Source organism: Acipenser ruthenus, chromosome 25 (genome assembly GCF_902713425.1).
Source record: "Acipenser ruthenus chromosome 25, fAciRut3.2 maternal haplotype, whole genome shotgun sequence".
NCBI classification, from domain to species: Eukaryota; Metazoa; Chordata; class Actinopteri; order Acipenseriformes; family Acipenseridae; genus Acipenser; species Acipenser ruthenus.
Genome location: NC_081213.1, coordinates 23,266,727 through 23,292,923, shown reverse-complemented (window position 1 = coordinate 23,292,923; position 26,197 = coordinate 23,266,727). Strand labels below are relative to the sequence as shown.

The window sequence follows — 26,197 nt, the reverse complement described above, 5'->3', positions numbered from 1 at the left end:
GATTATTCAAATGCATTTGAAATCAATCAGATGCATTCTGTCAAGTACAAATACTTTGCAAACAGATTCAAAAGTGAATGGGGTGTATTTTTCTTGCTTGCATTTAAATGCAAGTGCAAGTGCAAATGTATTTGCATTTAAATGGAAATGAACTTGTGCTTGAACGCAACCCGGATCTGTTAATGTGTAAACAAACACATTTGCATAGTCCCTTTTTGCTCTCTGTACCAGCAACTTTAAGTAGCACTGTAGCATTTTTAAGGGTTTTATTCAATTGTAGCTGTCTGTGTATTTTAGATCTACTCATCTCTTCTGGTTTACTGTGCACATAATGTAAGTGTTCCACATCTCTGGTTTGCCTCATCAGATGAGTTCATTCAATCAGAAGATGCAGTTGCTATGGCAACAAAGGCCTTGAATCCTGCATTAAAAGTATCCTAAGATTAGTGCTGCTAGAGAATGAAGTCACTTTGCTGTTATTTATTATTATTTTTTTGCAGAAAATCTGCAAAAAAATATACATTGGACTTTTTTCTACAAAAATGTTTAATTACTGCACAAAAATGTAACCTCAACAAGATATGGAAGTATATTTGTACACACACAGTGTAATGCATCTTATCTGATTAATTGACTATAGATATTGATTCAGTTTGCTAGCCCTATAATAATTTGTTAAATGCAGTAGCAGACAATACCATTTTAAATGACTTAACTGGCAAACACAGACATTATTGAAACAAGATATTGAAATACCTTCATTACATGAGGTGTGATAACTGGCTTTGTTTGCTGTAAATATGCAGGAGTCATCAAACAGAAAGGCATTTGTTTAGTGTTGTTTTCTTCTCTAAGATTGTATTTGTAATCATAGCGCTGTGATCAAGTAGTGTAAAAATGTAACACCTGGTGTCCTAATGTGTAATTGCAGTCTCTGTGGGGTTTCATTTTAACACACCACCTGGTAAAGTTTGTTTTGGGGATTTTTTTTTTGTCTTTTAATGAATATAAATATGCATTTCAGTTTCTCACAAATACATTTGAATCCTGCTTGTTGTAGTTAGTTCCTTCTGTTGATCGCAGCCACACTGTTCAGGGTTGACTTTACCCTACAGGCTTTTGCAATTTCTCACAATGATTCGCTTGGGCACCTGCTGGTATATTTGATAAACACACAGAGCACTAGAAGCATTGTTTTAGAGAGGAGAAAATCACTACTATTATTAATTAGTCATTTAGTAAACGCTTTCATCCAAAGCGACTTGCAGAGACTAGGGGTTGAACTATGCATCACAACTGCTGCTGCAGAGTCACTTAAAATAGGATCTTGTTTGTTTTACATTTCATCCGCAGGATGGGTGCTGGTCTCTTGACTGAGAAGCAATCAGGAAAGTTGCAACAATGCCTCTGTAAACCTGATAGCTACAGTATATTACCTCCTAATGGAGGATTCACAAATTTGGGGAACTCACGTTTAGGCCATGTTGACAGTAAATTGTACATGAACTGTACTTGCTTTAATTTGCCTATATATATATATATATATATATATATATATATATATATATATATATAATTCAGAAGAGTTGAATTATATATATAAATAGTAGACGGACACCAATTTAAATCAATCTGTGTTAATCTGAACCAGATGAAAGCAGAAAGGAATGAACTGGGCACCAAGTATTTTTCAACTAATATACTGCTATATACCTGTTACACTTGAGCATTGATACTAAGAATGACAATGGATGAAATAGTCCACTATCAGTATACCTGAAATCCAAAGTTGTCATAAACCAAGGGAGCTGTCCGGTGCTGAAATTAGGCAGTAAACTTTGATCACGATCTGCATTGAACGGTTATATCCGGGATAGAAAAAGCTGGCATTCCTTTTATGGACTTTGGATCCCATCCTGTCCCAATGTGGTCAAGAGTCAATATCCAGTGTCAACACTGCATGGCTGTTGTTTTTTTTATTTTTTGTCTTTGTACAGATTTTTTTTTTTTTTATGCAGCACGCTGCTCTTTTTCTGATGTACCATTTGAAAACGCTGTAATGATGTAATGTAATGTTGATATTAGATGTAATGTTGTAACAGTATTTGTTTATCTATGTAATTTAATGAAGGGCTGATTGGGGTTGGGGGTAGGGTTAGGGTTAACACAGTGAGCCGTACTGTCAACCTTGTTTTCACTTATTTGTATTCCTGTTGTCATCACTTTAGCAGGCACAGGAAGCTTTCCTTGTTTGCAATTGTTTTGCCGGAAGAGAATTTACAGTCCGACTCACTTTGTTATGCTTCATCTGACTAATTAGATGACAAATTGCTCAACCTCCACTGGGCTAGGGGGGAACAGCAATAGCAAACAGAGCAGCTACATAGAAAAAAAACACAACTGGGGATGCAATTTGATATTAAATGAATGATTTGTTTTTAAAGGTCAGAATCCTTTACAACTGTTTTGAAGTGAAGAACAAGCATTGCAATCATTTACAATGCAGGACCTGAGTATTTAGCATTTTGAAAACATTTACATTCTCCCTCTCCCTCTGCATTACATAATTTTCTTGTGCTGACAGAACTTGTTTTATTTAATAGCGTAATATTTGTTTTTTATTATGGGTTCTGAAGCCGTGCTTAAATCGTATCAGCATTAACACTCCGAGTGGCGTTTTACTGCTGGAGCTGAAACATTGCACTAGAGGGATTAGGGCATGATTGTCATCATTTGTGACTTTGCCTGGAACAATGCATGCTCCGCAATAAAATTGCAAATAGAGATTTTTTTTTTTAACAGGAAAGCAAATTATATTATACTGACAATTTGCATTTGATAAAAACTACAGTACTGTGTTTAATGCTTGAACAGGGTTTATATTTTTTTCAAGCAAAGGGAAGAATATATTTTGTGGTGTGTCTTTTTAATTAGAGAACGGCCTGTGGCACCATCTTCTGGATAACTTGATACCTATCACACTCAGTGGAGATTCAGGTTAAGAGTATTATAAAAATAGCATTATGCATGACAAAATAATGTATAAATCATACAGCTGATATAACTTTAATAGTGTACATGTGTTTTAAAACCTCTAACAGGCAACCAAACAGTATTGCTATTAAACCAGGTTGATGTTGTTAAAATTCCTAAATGCACAGCATAACATTTGTAAGGAAAGACTCTTGTTTTAAAAAGGTTGTGGGAAAGGTATACCATTAATTGAGTAAATGACATGTATCATAACCTGTTGAAAATGTGTTTTTCAAACAGTGCAGTTCACTTGGGTTAACACAGGCTCCTATTGGATATAATCACTATTGAGAGAACAAAAGCAAACAGTTGCTTGCATGCTCATATAGAAACTTTCCAGTACATGCTCTTCATGATAGTGGTCCTTCTGTCAAAATCAGTCAGATTTGCTGCCCTGCCCCTCATGACTGAACGGGACTTGCAACAGGGAGAGATGCAGCTTTTTTTATATTACTTGTTTCAGTTCCATGATTGTATTATAAATACTTTATATAAAAGTGTTCTACAAGCACAAGTATGCATGGTCATGGGCAAAAAAAGAGGGGACCAGAAACACTGGATTTTGCACTCCGTCACAGCAAACAGGACAGCAGCTTCATAAGAGGACTGGGAAAAGGCATGCTTTTCACCGTCACAGCCTATAGTACTTCAAATGAAATCACTGCTGCTGCATTGAAAAAGATCAGTAGCACTGCTCAAGCTTCCGCTGCAGGAGCAAACATACAGACAGGCTTATTGAAACACTTTCATCTGTACGGCCTGTTTATGAACCTGTCTCAGATCTGGATCACACAGCTTCATTATAGTAGTTGGCTGCTGTGTGTGTGGTCATTAGTACTACAGTATATTAAATACCAGCTACATAAACTGGATATATTTAGACAGTAGAAAGATCAAATCAACCTAGACACCATGGTTTGGATTCCATATGTGACATACAATAAAAATGTAGTTCTTTAATTTAGTCAGATCACCAGTTTGAGGCAAGATTTATAATACCACCCTGAAATACGGTACTTTGTATCAGTGCAAATATAAAACACTGAAAGGTGAATTCTTCTGAGCATGTGCCAATGCATATCATACAAGTAACACACTGTATCTACACATGACCTTTGCATATGTTACCATATACTATTTAGATACTGTTTGCATTTTTCAACTTAATTTAACCAATGTTGGCTCTTAAGTATTCTGGCTAACGTTTTATTGACAAAACTAATGTCAGAGAAAATGGAAAAGCATTAGACAGGCCACACATTAATATAAAGCATTCCTTTAGCTTCTCATTACAGCAATGGAAAATGACAATTTCAAACAATAGCTCAAACTGACTGTCACACAGATAGCGATGTGGTGAACCGGGCCCGGTCGTGAAGCAGTAGGATTCTTTCAGTCTTGGTTTTTATTTGTTTTGTTTATTAATAAATAAATAAAATGGCATTTTATCTGTGGATGCCTTCAATAGATTTGAAACCGACTAGCAACGTGGTTTGTTGATGCTTAGGTGCCTTGAATCAAACTACACCACGCCAAGCTGAAAGCAGTTAAAAATGGCCAAATAAGCACGTCTTGATAACGAACGTGTGTGTGAATGCAAATGCAATTCTGTCAAGAAAAAAAAGAATTTTCTAACACTCTTTCATCTGCCTCACATGCTTCAGTTTTACAAGAGCAATAAACTGTACATCGATATCGATGTTACCCAATAGCAAAAAGCTCAAAATGTCGTTCATCTTCGGACAGCCAATAGCAGTCTGTCTCCGTGGTGCTTTTTTTTTTTTTTTATTTTATTTTTTTAATCCCTGCTATGGGGATTCGGCTGTTTCCGTACAGAGATTTGAGCTGAGAGTCGTCTCTTTCTACTGAAGAGACAGGAGCATCAGCTGGGTTTACTTTGGCATATAGAGTGACCGTTCTTTTTCTACTATTGCAAGAAAATATTTAAGATCTTTACAAATGGATACCGTCGACCAGGTAGGAATTCATGCTGTTGTCTTTAGTTTTCTTGAAATATTAGAATCCTGATTTTTAAAAAAGTGTGAAAAAATTAACAATAAACAATTTATTAATTCATTATTTTGAAATGCTTTTAGCTTGTGTCTACTGGTACATTTCGTGTGGTGAAGGAGCCCCTTGGATTTCTGCGGATTTTAGAATGGGTAAGTGCAACGTCTTGGAGAAACGTGGTTTGCTTGTTTGTTTTCATGCATGTAGCCAGAAAGCCAACACATTTAAAAGTAAAACTGCTTCTTGTTTGTAAACAGTCTTTTAGTGTTGATATTGTTTGAACGTGGTTATATTACCTTGCAGAAATGCTCAACCTGTATAAATATGCATGCGTAAACACTGCCGTGCACAAATGCGCAAATTTTTTTTTTTTTTTTTACTTTCAAAATATACAGAACAGCCTCTTGTATGTGGGTCAAGAAAGTCATGCTTTTCTTGTTGTGTTTGGTTACTGTTTAGGCTTGAATTACTGACTGTCAAGTGCCCAATTACTTGATCAATCCGTGCATGAAGAATCTGTTTTGTGACCAGATGGTTCAAGTTTGTGTAATTAATTCTGAGCTGAATTTATATACTTTTTTAAGGGTTTTGACAATATGACAGGGGTGCTTTTCGGTTCAGGTCAAAGGTTCGGTCAAATCGGGTCGGGTGGAGTGGGTGTGCGTGTTTAAGAGAGGACCCAAATACATATTTGTTTTATAGAGTAAAGCTTCTGTTGCAAAATAGGACAATTATGCCATGAGCGTCCCAAAGACTGCTCGCCCCGGAGCTGCGCAGCAGTATGTAGGTATCGGTTAAAGATCTGATTAAACCTAAATCCATTGATTGGGCTGACAGTTATCATAATGTGTTAGCATGTGTCGCTTATGAAGACGTGATCTTAGAATTATTATATACTTTAGTATAGTGTTATGCGAAGTATTACAAATGGCAATATGTTTTATAATTAGGCTAGAATAAAGTATAGTAGTTGATTTGTTGTTTTGGAAAGTTTTAAATGTGGACATTAAGTGGAAATATATATTTATATATATATATATATATATATATATATATATATATATATATATATATATATATATATATATTTGCATTTTATATGTATAAAATATATATATATATTGTACCGTATTGTTAACTACACATGTGACAGGCATGCATTCAGTGCGCGAGGCAAGTTCACATACTTAGCCACGCACCTGCAACCCCCCCCCCCCGCTCGCGATTTTGTATTTTCAAAAGTTGACAGGTATGAGATTCCAGTTTACAAAAGGTCCCGTGTTTTGAAAATTCAATGTTGACAGGTATGTGGTCTGAAACATTTCTCAGCGATCCCTCTCAGTATGCATTGTTTATTTGTGTGATATTCACTGTAATATTTGCGGGTCAACTGACGAATACTTCCAGTAGCTCTGAGGCACAGTCTGTATATTAAAGATGGTCTTAATATTGAGATTAACATTTTGATTAAGGAAGCCTGTTTGTTGTATGGTGGAACATTTCTATAGATACCTTATTACCTAAAACTGCAGGGAATGTTTCTTTACTGGTTTGCTTTTGCTAGCAAAGTTATTAAAGCTTCTAAGCTTATCATTTGAATCTATTTTTACTGATCTTCATGTAAAAGAAAACCACAATAAAATAATAATAATAATACAACTTCCCTGAAGGTTTCTCTAGAGTCTAGGGTCAGAATAACTGTTCTGAACACTGGAATATGGATGCAGCACTAATTTAAGTGAATAACTTATATATGTACTTTTAGATTCAGATATGACACGAACACTGGAAAGACACGCACATATTATTTTACTGGGAGAAAATGCTATTTGTAACAGTAAATTAAGTGTAAAAATAGATTACTTTACTTGGTTCCTGTACAGTATGCAAATGAAAGCATGCTGGCATTTAAGGAGTTAACTGTATATAAACTGTTCTGTTTTGCCCAGATTAGTTATTGTAGTGGGGTTGCCTTTATTTGTGTTAATGATGCAGCAGGGTGACTGTGGTGCCATTTCTGGGTTTTAATAAGACACCCCAACTGTAAGGTACACACTTGTGTTTGGAGGGAGGCTGCTTAGTCCTAAAGAATCTGCCCACATTCCCAATATTAAAGCTATGTGTCCTTTCATAAAAAAAAAGCTTTTAAAATACTTTAAAGATCAAGATTCTTTTCACCCTCTGAAATATGCCATGAATTTTGCAAAGTTACTGAACCCAAGAGTTGAGCACCAGACTAGTCTTGATGTGACGATTAGGGGTCGCTGAAACACGTATTCAGACCATTTACTTCCAGTGAGATTGCACAAGCAGGTACAATGCTTCCTGTACTTATAGTGCGTGCCGCCAGTATATGCATTTGACAGTTAACTTAATCACTCATTGAAGCTTAAAAAAATATAAGGTACTGTATTTATTTATAACGAATCTTAGTTGATATACAACAATGGGATATTCTGTCATAAGACAATACATATAGCTTCAACTAAGAATTGTCCTCAGTAACTGAAAAATTCCATAAGATTTTCTTGCCTTACAGTAAATCCAGTGTGGCAGAAATGAGAAGCAATGGTTTTGATTAATTTACTTGTGCACACTCATGCCTGGGGCAACATCAAGGTCCAAAACCTCTTTCACGTTCAGATCAGCAGCAGTGTGGAGTAGTGGTTAGGGCTCTGGACTCTTGACCGGAGGGTTGTGGGTTCACTATACTTTCCACTGTAAATTATATATTGTATCTAAGGAATAAACAGTTGTATGACAGTGGAGCTACATCAATTGAAATCTGTTCTGTGTAATTGTTACCAAAAAATTAAGATGTTTCAGCTTTTCGTATTTTAAGAGTTTGATGGTACAGTATGAATTTAATTGTATGTAATTAGTTTTATTTTACTGAGATGGAAGCATATGGCAATGACTTGCAGATGTGTGCTTTAAATAATATGTAATTCTTTAATGTCAATGGAAATGTTTAATACATTGTACCTGTAGTTCATTGTAATTCCCAATGTAAGTGTCTTTCATCAATCAAACAATGATTAATCCATAGGCAAGCTACAGTATTTGAGACCTGCAATTAAAAAATATAAAAACAGACTTGTCCAAAAACGTGAAGCGCTTCCGCTGTTTTTAAATCAGTCACTTGTGTTTTTTTTCCCAGAAATGGTGCAAATTCAACATGACAAGCACAGCCATGTCCAAGTGTATTCGTATGCCAACATCGTACTGACCATTAGTGTAGAATTCAGATGGCTTGAAAAGAGCTTCAGTTCCTCATAGTGTGAATGGGGTGTTGAGACAGATACACAGGTGGCTTGCTCCTTGTAATTTATTATTCAAATACAATTTCAAATTCTTTAGTAAGAATGACATCGAGCTGAAATAACACATTTACGTGTATATAAATGTTAGATTGTATCATACTCCCAGGGGAAAATGCCAAATCTATATTGCATCTCCAGACTGCCTCCAAACAAAGAGATACACCGATTTTATTATTTTTATTATTATTATTATTATTAACTTACTTGAATTTCTGGATTTTCAGTATCAGAACTATAATATACCAAATAAACAATGTATTCTTAAATAATGACGGTAAATGTCGAATTATTCTCATTGTTTCATCATATGTGTAATATACATTTAACAGAAGAAATGTAAATAAATATATTTTGAATATGGTCTATTTTGCTGAAAAAATGTTTGTGCATAATGTATATGTTAACATCATGAATGTTGGTGGTTTTCTAATAGCAAAGTACAGATGTGTTTAGTTGAAATGTCATTACAGATAATAAGTATTGCATTTCATTTCTAAAGAATAGGTCAAAAAGATGTAACTTCTCTGGGGAAAATGTAATCTTTCCACATTCTATTCCAAGTGTCCTCTGGAAAATGGAAGACTTATCACCCAGGAAACATACAGTGGAATCACATGTTTGGCACATGATTGCCTTCAGTCTGCAGAGGCTTTAGAAAGTCAGTCGGTCTTTAAGAAGAAAAAAAAAAGACTGCAGTGTGCAGCTTTTGTTTATTTGTTAACCAAAAACAGTTGGGATCAAACAGGCAAACTAACTGCATTTTTGTTCTTTCAGGTTTACATGCGCTAGCCCCCTTTTCATACTCACATTCGTACGCTATACATCCATTTAATACGCACATTAAATTTACCTTCATTTCTGGATTTTGTTTTTTTCTATCTTTAGAATGTCTCTTTACATTGTAGGTAATGTATGCATGTAATTATAGGTTACTTGTAGCCTAACGAAATATGTAATTGATTCCTGGGATATTTTCAACTTAATATTGGAAAAAGACGTAGATATAAAGCTGCCTCTTATTAATCCCATGTACAATTACGCCACACTGTAGTTGTTTGCACATACTATTCTATGTTCTGTGGAATTTCAATGACTTAAAAAAGGCCCAGATTGAATTGACATTTGAACTTCAGTGTCCACTACATTGAATGTGTTCTTGTTGAAACTTTGAAGGTTAAAAATCAGTTACTGGTAAATACTAATTGCCCATCATATGACTAATAATTGATTCTGGCTAGGTTTTGAAAAAAGTTTTTTTTTTTTTTTTTTCTTTTAGCTGATCCTACTTTAGATCATATAAGCTCAAATATGGCATGTCTAAAACACAGTCAGTCACATATGCTTTTGCTGTGCTTGCTTGGAAGTCCAGATACAATATTATATTGCACTAAAATGGTTCCATAGTTGAAGGACGGTGTTCTATATTTAAACTGCTTGTAGTGTATGTGTAATGGATTGCCTTTAATTAGTCACCACTGTCTCCCCCTTGTGTGTTATCTGCCTGCATGAAGGGGTTAGGATTCCAATTCTATGTTAGTTTAAAGCAAAGCCCTTGGAAAAAGCATTGAAGTGTAAGTGTAACTTAATATTAACAGTCCAAAAGAAATGTGTTAGTTAAGAAGCATAGTGGCCTGTCTTGTAATCACTGTTACCTGCTACTGTAAGAAAACTTTTAGAAGGCTATGAAGCACCAAAACAGATCAAACATGCAGTCTATTGAAAATAAAAGATTTCCAAAAATAGCCAGCTTCATTGCTCAGCTACGATATCTGGTATAAGGTGTTAAAACCAATCCTCGCCCAGGACAACTGCAAGCTGCTAGAGACTGGAAAATGCTGGCAGATGTTGGTCAACGGCTTATTTTTCCACCTGAGATTGCCACCACCAAACTTCGACCAGATATTGTCTTGTGGTCTGGATCAGCACGCCTTGTTCACCTGGTACATGGGAGGATGCTGTAGATGAGGCGTATGAGGAAGAAACTGCGGTATGCTCAACTAGCCACTGAAGCGGAACAGCGAGGATGGAGAGTCCAGGTTTACCCAGTGGAAGTGGGTTGTCGAGGATTTGTGGCACACTCTACAACCCGGTTTCTCAGAGACGTCGGATTCAGTGGCCAAGAGTTGCGTCGCACAGTGAAGAACTTATCTGAAGCAGCAGAGAGGAGCAGCAACTGGCTGTGGTTGAGACGGAAAGATTCTGGCTGGGGATCTCAAGCACAATAGAAAGAAAGAAACGCTGATGTACAGGTAAGTAAGCTGGGCTGAGTTGAGTGGGGGACAGAGGAGGGTGATGCTGGGATGCCAGAATCACCGTCGAGCCCTCTTGAGGTGTCGTGGGCTAGTCGACGAAACACTGAGGATGGAAGGTGCCCACTTGAAAACCCCAGAGATGTACCCTACTTAGCTCAATCCAGACGGTTGTCATGCTGATGCGCTGGGGAGGCCGCACTGTGGTTGATCCCCGGAGTGTGTGCTGATGCGCCAGGGAGGCAAAATAAGCTGATCCCTGGAGCCAGCATTACACTTCAGCCATTAACACCAGACAGAAGGATATCTACATCATCATATGGAAGGAAACGTAAATGGATGGAGACACATATGGATCACATTAGTTTACTGTAAAGCTACGTCTTAGTTGGTGCTTATCTTGGCGAGAGCCGAGTTCAAATTAGCATGAAGTTTTAACATCTACTCTCGTGTAATGGAAATCAAATCTGTAGATACTCATGGCATTTCCTAATTAGGTTGTGATTTGTGTGTTATATCCTGTTATGATATACTTAGGTCCCTTATAAATAAAGCATCCTTTTAATACTGCGGTCAAATCAAGTCCCGGTGGGTGGCTAATCTTATAAACTATGATGACAGTAACTGGAGGGCAGGGGTTGGGCTACTTCTGGCTCACCTGATTGTGTCACCATGGAAACCCCTTTGGTAAAACCTCTGTTATCAAAATAAGTTGAGATTTTCTGACAGCTATTGGTTGGTTAAGCTTGCACAGATGTTAGTTTATGCTGTCTGGAGCAGTACTGAAGCCAATTAGCATGTTTTGAAGATAAATCAATCTTAAAATGTAGCAGCTGCAACTCACAATTCTAAATAGAAATGATTTAGTTTGACAGATTAAAGATTAATGCTCATTAACTGTCTGAACAAAGACAGCATAGGTGGTGATTTGAAATTCTGATTTTGTAAATACAGAATATGTTACATAAAATGTTCTCTGCTTAAATGTGTTTAATTTATGGTATTGAGCATGTTATAGCCTACAGTGGTCAGATTACCTCTGACCTGGATACAACTTCTAAATTCAATCATGCAGTATAACAGGCTTCCTGCTGTTGGGTAAAAACAAGCAAGCCCTACTCCAGCACAGAATCCCTTGGAAATAAAGGTTACGGGCTGCAAATACACAGTAATCTTTATTTTATCTGAAAATATTCTGGTATCTTAATAAGGATGCAATTACCTCCTTGTGTTTTCTATCCAGTTTTCTATCCAGTCAAGGCTATCTTAAAATAACAAAACAACAACAACAACAACAACAACAACCACCACCACCACCCCTGTGAACATGGAACAAGTATATTGAAGACCACCAAGAAAGTAAATCCAACCATCTAGGTCAGGAGGCAGTTATAAATAGAAAATATAGATGGCACAAAAGCAAAGGCTGCATGGCAACTCATGTTTTTTTTTTAATTTTATTTACTATGTCTGCTTTTATTTGTATAAATAAGCTACATATTCAATTATTATTTTGACCACTGTAGTTCTGATTTTATCCTTTCTGTCTGTGTTATTTAACCCGTTCGGTCCTGAATTATATTTACCAAGCTGAAGAATGTGAAATTAAGTTATATAATTAACTCCTTTATTGAGTGTACATAAAATATATTTTTTACATATATTTATACACTACCTCAGACTAGGACCTAGGAGTTCCGTGAGGTGCCATCGTGATTTCCAATGGCATGTGTTAACATACAGGGCTAAGATAAGGACTGAAAGGGTTAATGAGAAAGCGGTAGGCAATTCTGTGGAGTGTATATGACCATATACTGTGAAACTGTTCTCAGTAAGAAAACTCATGGGTTAAGAGGTAGAAACAATTCACTGTTCATAAAAAGGCCTTCCACCGATATAGTAAACTCAACTTGTTCCTCTTAATCTTTTTAGGGAATTTAGGGAATAAAGAATATAATTGATGCCAAGGGTCTTTTGAAGGAGAGTGATTTTTAATGACCTTGCTATTGAAGAGTATTATTTTTATTATTATTATTATTTATTTCTTAGCAGACGCCCTTATCCAGGGCGACTTACAATCGTAAGCAAATACATTAAGTGTTACAATACAAGTAATACAATAAGAGCAAGAAATACAATAACTTTTGTTCAAGCAAAGTACAAGTGTGACAAACCACAATTCAATAATACAGCAGATAATAGTGATAGTTACATCAGGATATGATTAAATACAAAATACTACAGGTTAAACACTTGGCAGATTACAGTATTCTGAAGTACAGGATTAAATGCAGTAAAATAGGGGGCAGATAAGAGCAAAATAAAGCACATTTAAATGAAGGGTGATAGTGTCCCAGGATACAAACAGAGGAGTTCTACAGGTGCTGTTTGAAAAGGTGAGTCTTAAGGAGGCGCCGGAATGTGGTCAGGGACTGGGCAGTCCTGACATCTGTAGGAAGGTCATTCCACCACTGCGGAGCAAGGGTGGAGAAGGAGCGGGCTCTGGAGGCAGGGGAGCGTAGCGGAGGTAGAGCCAGTCTTCTAGTGCAGGCGGAGCGGAGAGGTCGAGTGGGGGTGTAGGGAGAGATGAGAGTCTGGAGGTAGCTGGGTGCAGTCTGGTCAAGGCATCTGTAGGCTAGTACAAGAGTCTTGAACTGGATGCGAGCGGTGATTGGGAGCCAGTGGAGCAGCAACATTACAGTGTGTTACATAATTAAAAATTAGCTTGGCAAGTGTCTCCAATGGCTTACCTAGTAAAAGCACTGCAGCAGGAGTGTGGGATCAGGAGCATACTGGTTGAGATCTCAGTGCGTGGCATTGTTGAGCCCACAGGGAAATCTGTATTGGCCTTTGGTCAGGCTGAAATCAATCCTACAGACTAGCTCATCAGGACCTACATTCATAATGTGATCAGTATTTAAAATATTTATTAAAACCTAAAAAACAATTGCTTCATGCTTAACAAATTAAGCTAGTTTTATGTACAGCGGATATATACTTTAGTTAGTGGTCTCTGAGCGTGTTTTGAACTATGACAAATTTGCATTGCATTCCGAAATTTAAACAAGCAATTAATGCATTTAGAACAACCCAAAATACAGATAACCAACAATACAATATGCTAATCATAAAACATGACTTTCCACCTGGAGAAGAAGCGATGTGTGATATCTGTGTACATTATCAATAACACTGCTTTGTCCCTGCGCAAACAGCAAAGTTATCGCAGATAACTTTAAAGTGTAGTGATTGTCGTTTGGCATGGTAAGATAGTATAGAAGCAGAACATCAGAGTGAAGTGGTGAACACAGAATTGAGTGTCATTAGATGCAATTCTTGCCTTGGGATCTACAGTCCATCACAGGTATGGCATGCTATTTGACACAATTGGCAGCCTGTGTTAAAAAGTGCATCAATGGGGACTGGACAGCCCTCTTGCCCATAAGCCAACAGTCCTTTTGGTTTAGGGTTGAGGCTCATGTATTCAAGCAGTATTGAGCACTGGCAATACACAACTACTGGATTACAATGAAGTCCCTTCCCTATAAAAAAGAAGATTAGAGACTTAAAATGATGTCTCATTTCTATGATTTATTTTTTTCATTGGATGGTTTCTTCAAATGACGGTGATAGATGAACTGCCTATTGTGTCTCCCACAATGTCTAATCCTCTCCAGTGCACACTCCATTGGAAATGTCCTTCTTTTTATTTCTTGCTCAATTGTAACAGTGCATTCTGCAGACAAGGCTTTATGCTGGAGAATTGATTTATTAAGTGTCAGTTTCTGGAAAGGAAGCATTTATCTTTTTGTATTTTACAGGGTTGCTGTGAAGAAATTCAGAGATAGAATTATGTTTTATGTTATGTTATGTTATGTTTTGTTACAATACAATACCATATTTTTAAATAGCACCCTCCATGCCATAGCATCCCAGAGCGCTGTACAAAAAAGAGAACAAGAGAGCTCATATGTACAATACACTTCTCCAGTTGTTTAAATCCATCAATTTCCAATCACCTATAAACTAAAGATTAAACAGTGTCAGCAAGGCAATGAATGTGAACATAAATGAACATATATTCATCACACAAAAAATGAACATATATTCATCACACATTCCACACGTATATGAAACTCTTAAAAGCATTGATCATTAACAGGAACTTTTAAATGATGTGAAATTTGTAATATTTGTGTCCCCCGATGTATAGTATATGACACAAGCAATGTTTCCTCTTGTTAAAATGGAGCCTGCTAATCCCGTGTGTTGAAATGATGCCTTGTAGCTGTGATATTGTGTAACCCATGCTTTACAGCGCCTTTCATGCAGGCAGCGAAAGCTTCCATCTGAGCACAGCTTCCCACATCTGGAAGTGGTGATAAACAAGCACAAGAGAATTCTCTTTATATACATCCAGAGGAATTCAACACAAAACAATACTGCAGGAAGGACTGGGGATGTGGTTTTTCCTGTGGAAAGCTATTTGATAATGGGTGGAACATAACGTACAAAAGCTATGATGTTGTTCAGTGATCATTAGGCTTTTTACCTGTGTAACTTCCTAATGTTCTGATTTTTTTTTCTCTTCCATTTATGAGTATTTTATGTGTGCTTCTTTAGTAAGGAAAAAAAGACCAGTATCTTCTGCAGACATATTGTAAACTACCAAAACTTATGAAATAGAAAATAGGCTTGAGGCATGATAGGCCATCTTAGAATGAAATTGCTGAGGTGTGCTCCTATGCTCACTATGAATAAAGTGATAATAAAACACTTCAAATCATGTTTTAGAGTCTATCATAATTATTGTAAGTCTTCTATATGAAGTAAGGCACTACATTCATACTGTGGTTCTGTGGATAGATATTTAAACTAAATTGATATTTTTTTCCTGTGTTAGTTGATTAATGAATGTACACAACAGAGATAATAAACACAGTGGTTTGTACATCTTGGCATCTTGACTGGTCTGACACCTTCATAACTCTGTTCCGTAAACACTTTATAGTCTTGTGTACAAAGATTGTTTATACAGCACAAGGATTGTTTATTGCTCTGATAACGGAAGCCTTGTAAACTGATTCATTAACTTAATTACAGAGTTCAGCATGGCACCTGTTAGTGAATGCTATGGTTCCTGTTTATTTCCTGTTACAGATTAATCCATTACGGCGAGCACAGTTAAGTTGTGTTCTGCATATCATCGTAATTTACCCTTTTTATTGTACCCATGAATCAGTGTTGGTATCTCTGCCTGTCACAGCCGTTTTCATTGTGTTTTGAATAATGAGGTCTCTGTGAAATGGCTGGCAGCATGATGGCAGAAATATTAACTGTTTGCACACACTGTGGATGCTGCTTGTAAAACGAATTTGTGCAATTGTGAACACAGAACGAGAGGCTAACTGAGAACCTACTGTTAGCCCACCCAAATGACTTGGTGGTTGAGGGACAGACCGTTTTTACAAAAGAGTGTGCTGCATCAAGTGTTTCCATTACTTTTATTTGTCGACAGACATTACAATTCTGCACATAATGTTCCTTCATTTTGAAACGCATATAATTACATGAAGTGATGAGATATAATGATTTATTTGTTCTTACTAAATGTAATAAAAGATAGCTTAGCACGGTGGAAAATAAGGCCTCACTTTACAGCATGAAGTTTTGAAACTTATACCTGGCTGTAACTTACTTGTGAAACGGATAAGTTAGAATAGGGTGGGATATAATGAAAATGAGAGCTCAAAGTAACCATCCTGAACAGACAGACAGCACACACAGTAAAAGAGTATTGAGTCCATGTCAAATGTGATGAATTGTGTGCAATTTTGTGAGTACAAGTCCCTCTGACAAGTTGTTCTTTCACAGAAGTCTTTTCAATGTATTGGCATTTTTATCTGCAGGGCTTAATCATCATAAACTACTGCTGCACAAAGACAAACATGTCTTAAAATGGAACAACAACAAACAACAGGCAACTGTGCGGTCATTTGTTTTTCATTTTACTCCTGAATTACAGTCAGCCACAATATTGGAGCTTTTAAACAATTTTACAGGTTTGGGGATGTGGACCATAAACACATATTTTATTTGTTCAGTGTAGTGGTTTTAAACACAGGTCATTACAGTTTTGAGTTAACTATGGAGTGAAATACAGTAACTGTCAAAAAAATGTGTACCTGTAAAATACATTTGTACACTTGTAAAAAAAGACGTGTACCTGTAAAATACATTTGTACACTCATAAAAAAGATATATACCTGTAAAATACATTTGTACACTCGTAAAAAGATGTGTACCTGTAAAAAGCATTCTGTGTAGTTGTAAAAAAAGAATGTGTATCCAAATGTATGAGTGCAACTCATTTTATGAGTGAAACTCATTTTTGACAGTTATTTCACGTTCGCAAAAAAAAGCGAAGCTCAGGCAGCCACAGTCGAATGCCAATGCAGTCGATGAGTATTTAAACTCATGCACAGGTTTCCTCTTGCAGACTAGTGTAAGTGTAGGGAGAGCTGCATTTCAGTTGCACTGCGCACGTTCTCAGATAGCCATGTACTGTTCCACTGTTTTATTATTATAATGTATATTAATAGTTTATTTTTATATCCGTTGTTTTTTATTGCCTCGGTGCAACACGTTTTACTCAAATATGTGTTACAGAGGAAAACAAACAAGTAAAATAACACCAGCTAAACAAACATCACTATCGTGAATATTGCATTTGAATTGGTGCATTGAGCAGGCTGACATGTTTCTTGTAAAATGCTAATTGTTATTATTTGCCGTGAGATGTCCCAACAAACAGGAACAACACTCATTTGACAGGTTATTCTATCCGTAACTTTCAACCGTTTGCCAGTATGAGGGTGAAATCGATTGTTAATTCTTACTGGCACATTTTGTTCAGCAATTTAAGACTGGGCAATGTCTTTCAAACTTCTGTGTAGTCGTAAAATAAATGGTCTGTTAAGATTTCAGGTATAAAACCGTGAGAAGGCCTTAGACTGAATACAACTGAATACAAAGCACATTGAACAATTTCTGCCGTCTACTCTTTTTTTTTTTTTCTAGAAAATATTTAATTGTACTATTGTAAAAGCAGTTTAGGTTGATTCATCAGCAAAGTTGAATTCAAAGGAGAAAGCTCATATCTTCTATACAGTATAGTCTGTAACTGGAAATTAGCTGCAGGCTTAATTATATGCTGTGATGAGATAAGCATGTTTGAATCGCATTTGAGAAAGAAATGAATTGAAATAGTTTCATCAGCCAGTAAACCGTTTTTCTGCCCATTGCTGTCTTGCCCTCAGTCATTCCATTTAGAGATAACTAAAAGTGAGCGATTGTTATTTGAAGGGTCTATTAAGACGCTGAGACTGAGTTATAGGGCGAGTGGAATTGATGATTTGCTTGAGATTAACAGGGCAGGAAGAATTTTAAACAGTAAAGACATTTGTTCAGGATAGGAAATAAGACAGTATGTACATGCTGACTCTTATTTTGTACTCTCCGTGCTGTTTCACAGCTTGATCAGCTTGCAAACAGAAGCACACAGCGGCTGTTTTGCTCCTTGTAATGCCACTGGGATCTGGTTATACTAACAAGATCAAAAAATTGGATCCAGGATCGGATCTCTTCAGTACAACCGGCCCCAAGTGTCTGAAAGCATCATTCTGCCATTTTATTGTTATAACAACATACAATTCATGTGTTTATTTGCTACATCCTTTCACTGTTTAGCTTTATGTGCAAGTTTTTCATGTTGAGTATTCCTTATGGAATGTGAATAAACTTGAGGGACATATTTCTACAGTACGCTGAGCCTAACAGAGGTGTTGCATACAATTTTATATATATATATATATATACTGAGTGTTATCTTTTTATCATATCTTTGGTACCACTAAACATTATTCATACAAGCCCCTCTCATAGAGTTACCATATGACTCCAACTACACTAGGACAGTTTAGGGCAGTCCAGTCTTTTCAACACACACCTACACATTCTGGTAAGTGTAGTCCTGCTGTGAAAGGTACACAGATAAAAACATACCAGAATGCATTGCAAAGTGAGTTGTAAAGCCTGAACTGTCCCGGACTGTCCAAGTGTACATGGAATCATATGGTAACCTACCCTCTCGTCCAATCAAATCATCTGATTCCAGAACATTAAAGTCTGTTTCTTGCAGTAACAGTTATGTCATGCGCTGAGAGTAATCAACAAACAGTTCTAATCATTTAGAGTAATGGTATATATGAAATAAACTTCCATTTGCTAACAAAGTGTATATTCCTGCTCTTCTGTTACATAAAGGTAATTTGTACAGTTCACCCTGTCTCATATGATGGTATATCACCACTCTAAAGCCAGTGTATTGTTCTGTACATCAAAATGCAAGAAGACCATTTTCTATTATGAAAAAATAATATTAAGTAGGCCAGCTGTACTGTTTATTTTTCTTGAAGGACAGTTTTGTTCAGTGCAGAAATTGAATGTGGCAATAGTAATTTACGTTTTGCACAGCAGAGGGCACCTGTGTTATTCAGCTGAAACATGCATTTTAATACGGCTTCACACTGTAGACTGTTAATGTATTCACAAGAGCCTCTTTTAAAGGTTGTCATGGTAACGATGTTTTTATTGTTGCCGATGTTTTTATGTATAAAAAGATATGTTTCGCTATGGTTTCAGTAAGTAATGTAAGTATAATGAATTATTGCTTTTGTTAAAGGTATAGCATAGCAATTCTTCTACCTAAAAACCACATGCGAAATTATATCTGTTAAACATTTTTTATTTTTTATTCCTGCACTACAGACAACAGTATAAACAACAGCATCTTTAAAATGTCATTTATAAAAATGATCTATGTTTGGGTAATGTAAAAATACCTAATTGTAAACCAGGTTTGACTGAACTAATTGAAGCATAGTATACAGACATTATCATTTCATCTACAGCTTTGAATTGGGTTGGAGCAGTAAATGGCAGCTCTAAATGTTCGCTTCTAGAACTGTAATTAGCAGAGCTAATTGTTCCCCTGTTAATCTGGCTGCTCTTGCATTACATTTTCATAGCAATACTTTACAACTCAGAATTAAAAAACATAACAGGAAGGAAAAGCTGTCAAGGTGATTAAGAAATACAGTTAATATGTTACAGCAGTTCTTAATGGGGTGCATTAATAATTGATCACAGTGATAGTTCAGTGTCCTGAGCCAAAGATTATTAGGGGAAATATGTTGCTGTTTAAAAACAATTTTCATGATTATATAGTTAGCTTTAGAGTGCATCATGTGGGATAATGACTCTGACTGGGTGAGGCAGTCCGTGAGGTTTATAATGAGGTGTACCCGCTAACCTTTTCTACCTCTCGTTAGTGCAGTAACTTCCTAACAAGCCCTGTAAAAGCCTTTGTTTGTACCACTTTGTTCACCACTTCACACTCTTAGACTCTTCACCAGTCTTTTCACCACACCTTCATTACAAGGAGTAAATGTGGCATGATAAAGCTTTAAGGCTGGCATTTATTTCAAAATGTGTTCTGCTGCTTCTTTTATGGAGAATTGTTAATAAACGAAGGTGTTGATTTGATCAACCTATACTGTACATCACTGGACAATCGCCCTGGACTGTCTCTGGAGATTACATCTAAAAAGGTGGCTACTGCAATCCAGGTGGATTCTCTGCTACTGTGTATGTCAGCTGTGTCTTATCCTGGCAGCTTGTTGACTTTTTTTCAGTTTGTCGAATTTCTTTCTGTGTACCTTCTTAACCCTCACCCATTTCAGACATGTGTTTTCTGTCTAGAGCCAGATTACTAACAGCATCAGTTTGTTACAATGGGAGCAGTATTGGACACAAATCCCTGTGCCATTGTTGAGCAAGTTATGACACTGAATATTCATTACATTTTATTAACTGTTATTAACAGCCAACCACAGGGTGTCAATGCTTTCCATGACAGATATTCAATATCAACATTGCTTAGTAATAAGGAAAAATAAATATTACTCCAAACACTTATTGTCTAATTATTTGATATTGATTTGTTTGATTTTATCCTTAGTGTGTGGGTATTCCCGAAACCAATTTATTTTCTATGGAAAATGGCAACCATAGCAAGAAACAGCTTGGACACAAGCTCTGGAAAAGGGAATGTGTGTGTTGACTCTGTCACCACATTGTCATGTCAGTAAAGATTAACAATCCTTGCTGGTCACATGTTTTTAATGAGCAACCCCTGTGTGCTTTCTCTGTACTCTGGATTATTGACCAGAAGGGTTTAGATAGGTCAATCTTCGTGTCTATAATATATCACTTTATATAACCCAGGTTATCAAAGTCTTCAGTGCAGATACGTCATTGGAATCTAACAGCATTTCTAAGGCAGGCACCCTTTAGTTGATGATTAAAATGTCTGTTTTTTAAGTGAATGTAACAGGCAGTGTTGTGCGATACACTGCCGTTACAGGTACTGTCTTGTCGGTGAGATGAGATGAGGTTAAAAGCTCTAAAACCACAAATGCAGATGAGCCCGGCTCTTTTGCATTGTGGTTAAGACGCTCGCTTGTGGTGCGCAGGGTCATTGGTTTGTGCCCAGCCTCCACTCTGTTACATGAGCATCCTTTTTTTTTTTAAAACATGGAAGGTTTCCATCATTAGAATAAAACTAAAGGTAGCATTACAATATTTTGCCAATAGGTATCGCCAAGCTTTTAGTAAAAATAACTTCAGGGAAACTATTCCACTGGTGTTAATTTGCATTTTTTTAAATGTTTTTCCCTGGAAATTTGCTATGAGCTTCTATTTCAAAAAGCACTTTAGAAGTCATAAACAAAGGACATGAACCTGCTATTAATTCCAGCTTAATTTCATATCGACTGAAGGATTCCATATTGCCTTTTCTAAAGTTCTCATTAGAGATCCACAGTAATTTTATGCTGAAATCTATTAAAGGGTAATTAAGCACATTGTTGCTCAGTGTGACAGTAAATAGCATGCCACTTGACAGGATAGCATGCTGATAAATGGAGGGTGTCTCCATCTGATAGGATTTGTTCATTCTATTATTGCCTGCTAAATAACTATCTAAAAGTTTTAAACTGACAATTTAAAAGGTTACAGTTCCGACATGCTATAATTTAATGAGGCAGTCGAGCCTAAGTCTCTGCACGGTCCATTTATTTCCGAAATGCAGCATCTCTTTAGGAAAGGAATTATGTTGGAATACATTTTGCCCTTATAGTTTTAGTACATCACCCCCCCCACTCATATGCAGTGTATATATATATATATATATATATATATATATATATATATATATATATATATATATATAGTTTTTATTACCCAGAAGAAACTGACAAATACACCTGTTAAGCTTTGCCTTTTGTTTATATTAATGTGGATTTAAATTTCTAAACCTGTACATTTGAGAAAACATATTTTTGCTAATAGAACTTGTACTACACCTTTAAACAATAAATATGTATTTGTGATGTAAACTAAATGTGCAAGAAAAAATAAACAACACTATTAAAAACAAATGACTGCTACTAATAGGCTTGTAGATTAACCAATTAATACCTTGCAAGCTTTCTATTAAAGTGACAAAGATACATGGTTTTCCAGCTTATGGCTGGGAAAAGTTGGATATTTTGATAAATGTATATAACATTAGGGTCACTTTAGGTTATACAAGTATAGATGGCTAACAGGAAATGTAATTGCCTCTTGTAAAATATCTCCCAGCATTAGATTCCAGAATATTAGAATTTTAGTATTGTAAATATTTTTTATTTAATTTGATGGTTGAACCTGAAATACATCAACAGATACGGTAAGGTTCAAAACTGCTTTTTTATTTCATTTTAGAAAATGAATCAATACATCTAGAAATCCTATTTTTGAAGCCAAAATGTTTTGAAAGCAAGGCTATTGAGTTTCTTTATTGGAAAATGGAGTGCAACATGAGAGGCTCTGTATACAGCTATCGAGAACATGGCTATGTAACATCAAAAGCCTTTAAAAAAGTGCTGTTATTTATTTTTTTTCAAACAGACACATCAATGTCTTTACTAATGAATCTTGTTTTATCGAACACCTGTTATTCAACGTTCACATGACCATTTTAGTACTATGGCTATTTGTTTATATCCTAGTTGCACATGTAAATAAGTTTCACTCGAGAATATGCAATTGACTGTTTTTTATAAACTGGGGCTTGCAAAGTTGAAAGGTCATTTTGTCACCTGATTTGAATGGAATGAGGAAGGCTGTTCAGTCCAGGTTCTAACAAAGCAGCTCAACTTATGCTATTCTTGAAGTATTTTTAAAATGCTTTTTTTGTGCTGTTCTCCATTCCACTGCATTACAGGTGGTCAACCAGGAACACACTCTTAGCCATTCCTTATAAGTGGTACATCTTTTGGTAACAGACTTATGTGGAGAACAGCAGTTCCATTTTCAGTTAGTTTCCATTTTCTTCTGAAAAAAGACAACAACTCAGCTATTTATTCAAGGGCTGTTAGGGCAGACTTTAGTTTGTGTGACATTAGCTGGTTTTAAGAACAAATCGTGCTACAAAAGGTTTTGTGAATTCCCCCCCCCCCCCCGCCCACCCCTTCACTAAAACCCAATTAAATTAGCTTTTGACAACATTCATTTTGCACATTTAGTTCACATCACAATGAAATGCACTGTGTATTACAATGTAATTATACACTATTGACAATTAATGCATTTTCCAGTTCATGTTTTGGTTTGGGAAATTACCCCTGAGATACTCAGAATTTACTGAATGATGCATAGAGCCACCTTGATGGTCATAATCCCTGGGCTGAATATATATGATCAGATACTATATGCTGTACAGCTTTTAATATATGGAGATTTTATTTCTGTCAATCATTATACTGCATAATTCCATTCTCATTATTCTCCCATGATCAAGCTTGACAGTGATAAACAAGCTCACTGTGATTACATTTTACTTGGTGCTAGATGTCATGGTTTTAGATGTGAGTTTAATAAAAATACCAATTTATATCTTTTAAAAATGACAGCATTTGCTCCACAAACATTAGCCGTACGTTGCCCATTAAAGTGAACGTTTCTCCAACTAGCATCCATTCCTGTAACTGTTGCTGTGAGTTTTTAACTTTTGCAAGTTGAGTTCGAATTACCAAAAAGAAAAAAAAAACTTGATAATGGAATAAACTCTGCAGTAGCCACAATAATATTGAAGTTGCTTTCATATAAAGAAGATCAATGAATTAAGAGGGTCTGGAGCTCATATCACAGTATAGCCATTTTTATGAGTACTATGGTTATATAAAGTATACAATACAATACAGAGTCAGACTTGATATATTTTAAACCGATAGCAATATGTATTTCGTGACCACATACATAGCTTTATGTTTTTGTTTATATGTACCGGTAGTGTGTTTTGCCTCCTGTTGTTTTACACCTGAAAACAAAAATAAAAAGAATATCAATTATGCATGTTTATGTAACAAATTGTAACCAATCCTTTTCTCCCTCGGATTCAGAACATTTTCCAACTGAAAAAATTCTATCACCATAGCCACCTCTTCCAGGCTAGTGATTCAATGAATTGCTGTCTCTCTCACCTGCAGCAACAAGCAGGTGTGTAGTCATGGAAACCTCTTAAATGTTGTCTAATTAACTTGAAGAAACTGATATACAAAAAAAATAAAAAATAATTGCTTTTTGGCACAAACTTTTAAAAAGACAAATAGACACTACCATTGCCCCTTCCTTGAAGGTGCTATTGTTTATATTGGTTACAGTTCAGTTTTCAGAATTAATTTAAATTTGTTCCTTGGCTAGATGAAGGAGATTTTAAGTCCTGAAAATAAACAAGGGGTAATTAATCAACTCAATTCCCAATGCTCACCGGTGACACTAGTCTGATGCTGTTCAGCCAATATGCACATCTTCTATTATTATTATTATTATTATTATTATTATTATTATTATTAGCAGACACCCTTATCCAGGGCGACTTACAATTGTTACAAGATATCACATTATACATTATTTCACATTATACAGATATCACATTATTTTTACATACAATTACCCATTTATACAGTTGGGTTTTTACTGGAGCAATCTAGGTAAAGTTCTATCGAAATTTTAAAAGCTTAATAAATTATTAATTTCTTAGCCGACGCCCTTATCCAGGGCAACTTACAATTGTCAGAAGATATCACTTTATTTTTACATACAATTACCCATTTATACAGTTGGGTTTTTATTGGAGCAATCTAAGTAAAGTACAAGTAATCTAAGTAAAGCTCAAGGGTACAGCAGCAGTGTCCCCCACTGGGGATTGAACCCACAACCCTCCGGTCAAGAGTCCAGAGCCCTAACCATTACTCCACACTGCTGCCCATGCTCTTTTAGCTTTGCAGGTTTGTACTTCCCTGCAATTATTCCTCTTACAACAGTCTGGGAGGTTAAGTAGTTTGTTGTGACTGCATAATGGGGCTTATTCCTTAGTTTCCACCTGTGATACATGGGTTACTGTAGTTTTTGTAGTACGCACCATTTTACACTTTAAGTATATATATATACATGCACTTATCGACACACACACATATATTTCCTGTATGCATATTCAATACCAGGCAAGGTAGGTATAGACTATAGTGACTCAATGGAGGTGTTCGGTATGATCTTAAAACAGGATTTGAGAACTATAACAGCTAATATATACATCTCTGATTTGTTTGGCGCAGTGTATTATTTTATGTTTTTTTTTTTTTTTTTATAGGGTTGGTACAAATGGTAAGCCAAAGCCACTGTGTGTCATGTTACGCAGTGTGAGTTATATTCTGAGAATTACAGCAGTAGCACAGGTTTTTGTCTAATAAAAACAGTCTGTACACTTTCCAACTGATGTGTTGCTAACCTATCACGGTGTTCCTGCCCTATCTGGTTTTTATATGGTATTGTGTTTTAAAAGTTTGTGTCTGTTTTGACCCAGTTGTGTCCATTCTGTTGTTTGCGGGATCCTTTGAAGGTGTCTAACAGGTCCAGCTGTGATTCAGATCAGCGGCTTGTGTGCTAAAACAGAATACGGTGGTGGGTCTATGTTAGCAGAGTGTGGAAATCAAAAACTAGCTGGAAACCTAGACAGGGTCACAATGTAACAGTACTATTTGCAGTTAAATCACAGGCAACGAATTGAGCTGCAACTCAAATTGTCTAGCTGCAGGAATTCCTCATTAAAAAACTGCTAAAGTGTAAGGAATTCATCAAAATGGTATTATAACAACAAGGAATTTAACTGAGCTGCAAAATCATTGAATGACTAAATAAACAATCACTCAAGGGAATAGCATTCCCAAGAGAAATAAAGAAAAAACAATCCTAAGAGTGAAACTTTGCAGTTAAAAATGTAGAATAATGTACTTGATTATTTATGATCAGTTCTGCATCTGCCAAGATTTTGTGGTAAATAAGATATTTCCTGAAAGTTTTAAGTCTCTTAGACATGTATATTTATACATATAAAATGTCTGCTTAAGCGTGTAA

At 36.0% G+C, this 26,197-nt stretch overlaps 1 protein-coding gene across 1 annotated transcript in view; it reads left to right on the top strand.

The window, feature by feature from the left end:
• Window positions 1–4,852: 4,852 nt before the first annotated feature.
• Window positions 4,853–26,197, top strand: part of LOC117413813 (synaptoporin-like) — a 46,662-nt gene continuing 25,317 nt past the window's right edge. Inside the window, exons 1-2 of the mRNA XM_034023151.3 lie at window positions 4,853–5,010; window positions 5,130–5,195. Of these exons, the coding sequence (XP_033879042.1) occupies window positions 4,993–5,010; window positions 5,130–5,195 (84 nt within the window). The 5' untranslated portion in view covers window positions 4,853–4,992. The remainder of the gene's footprint in view (window positions 5,011–5,129; window positions 5,196–26,197) is intronic.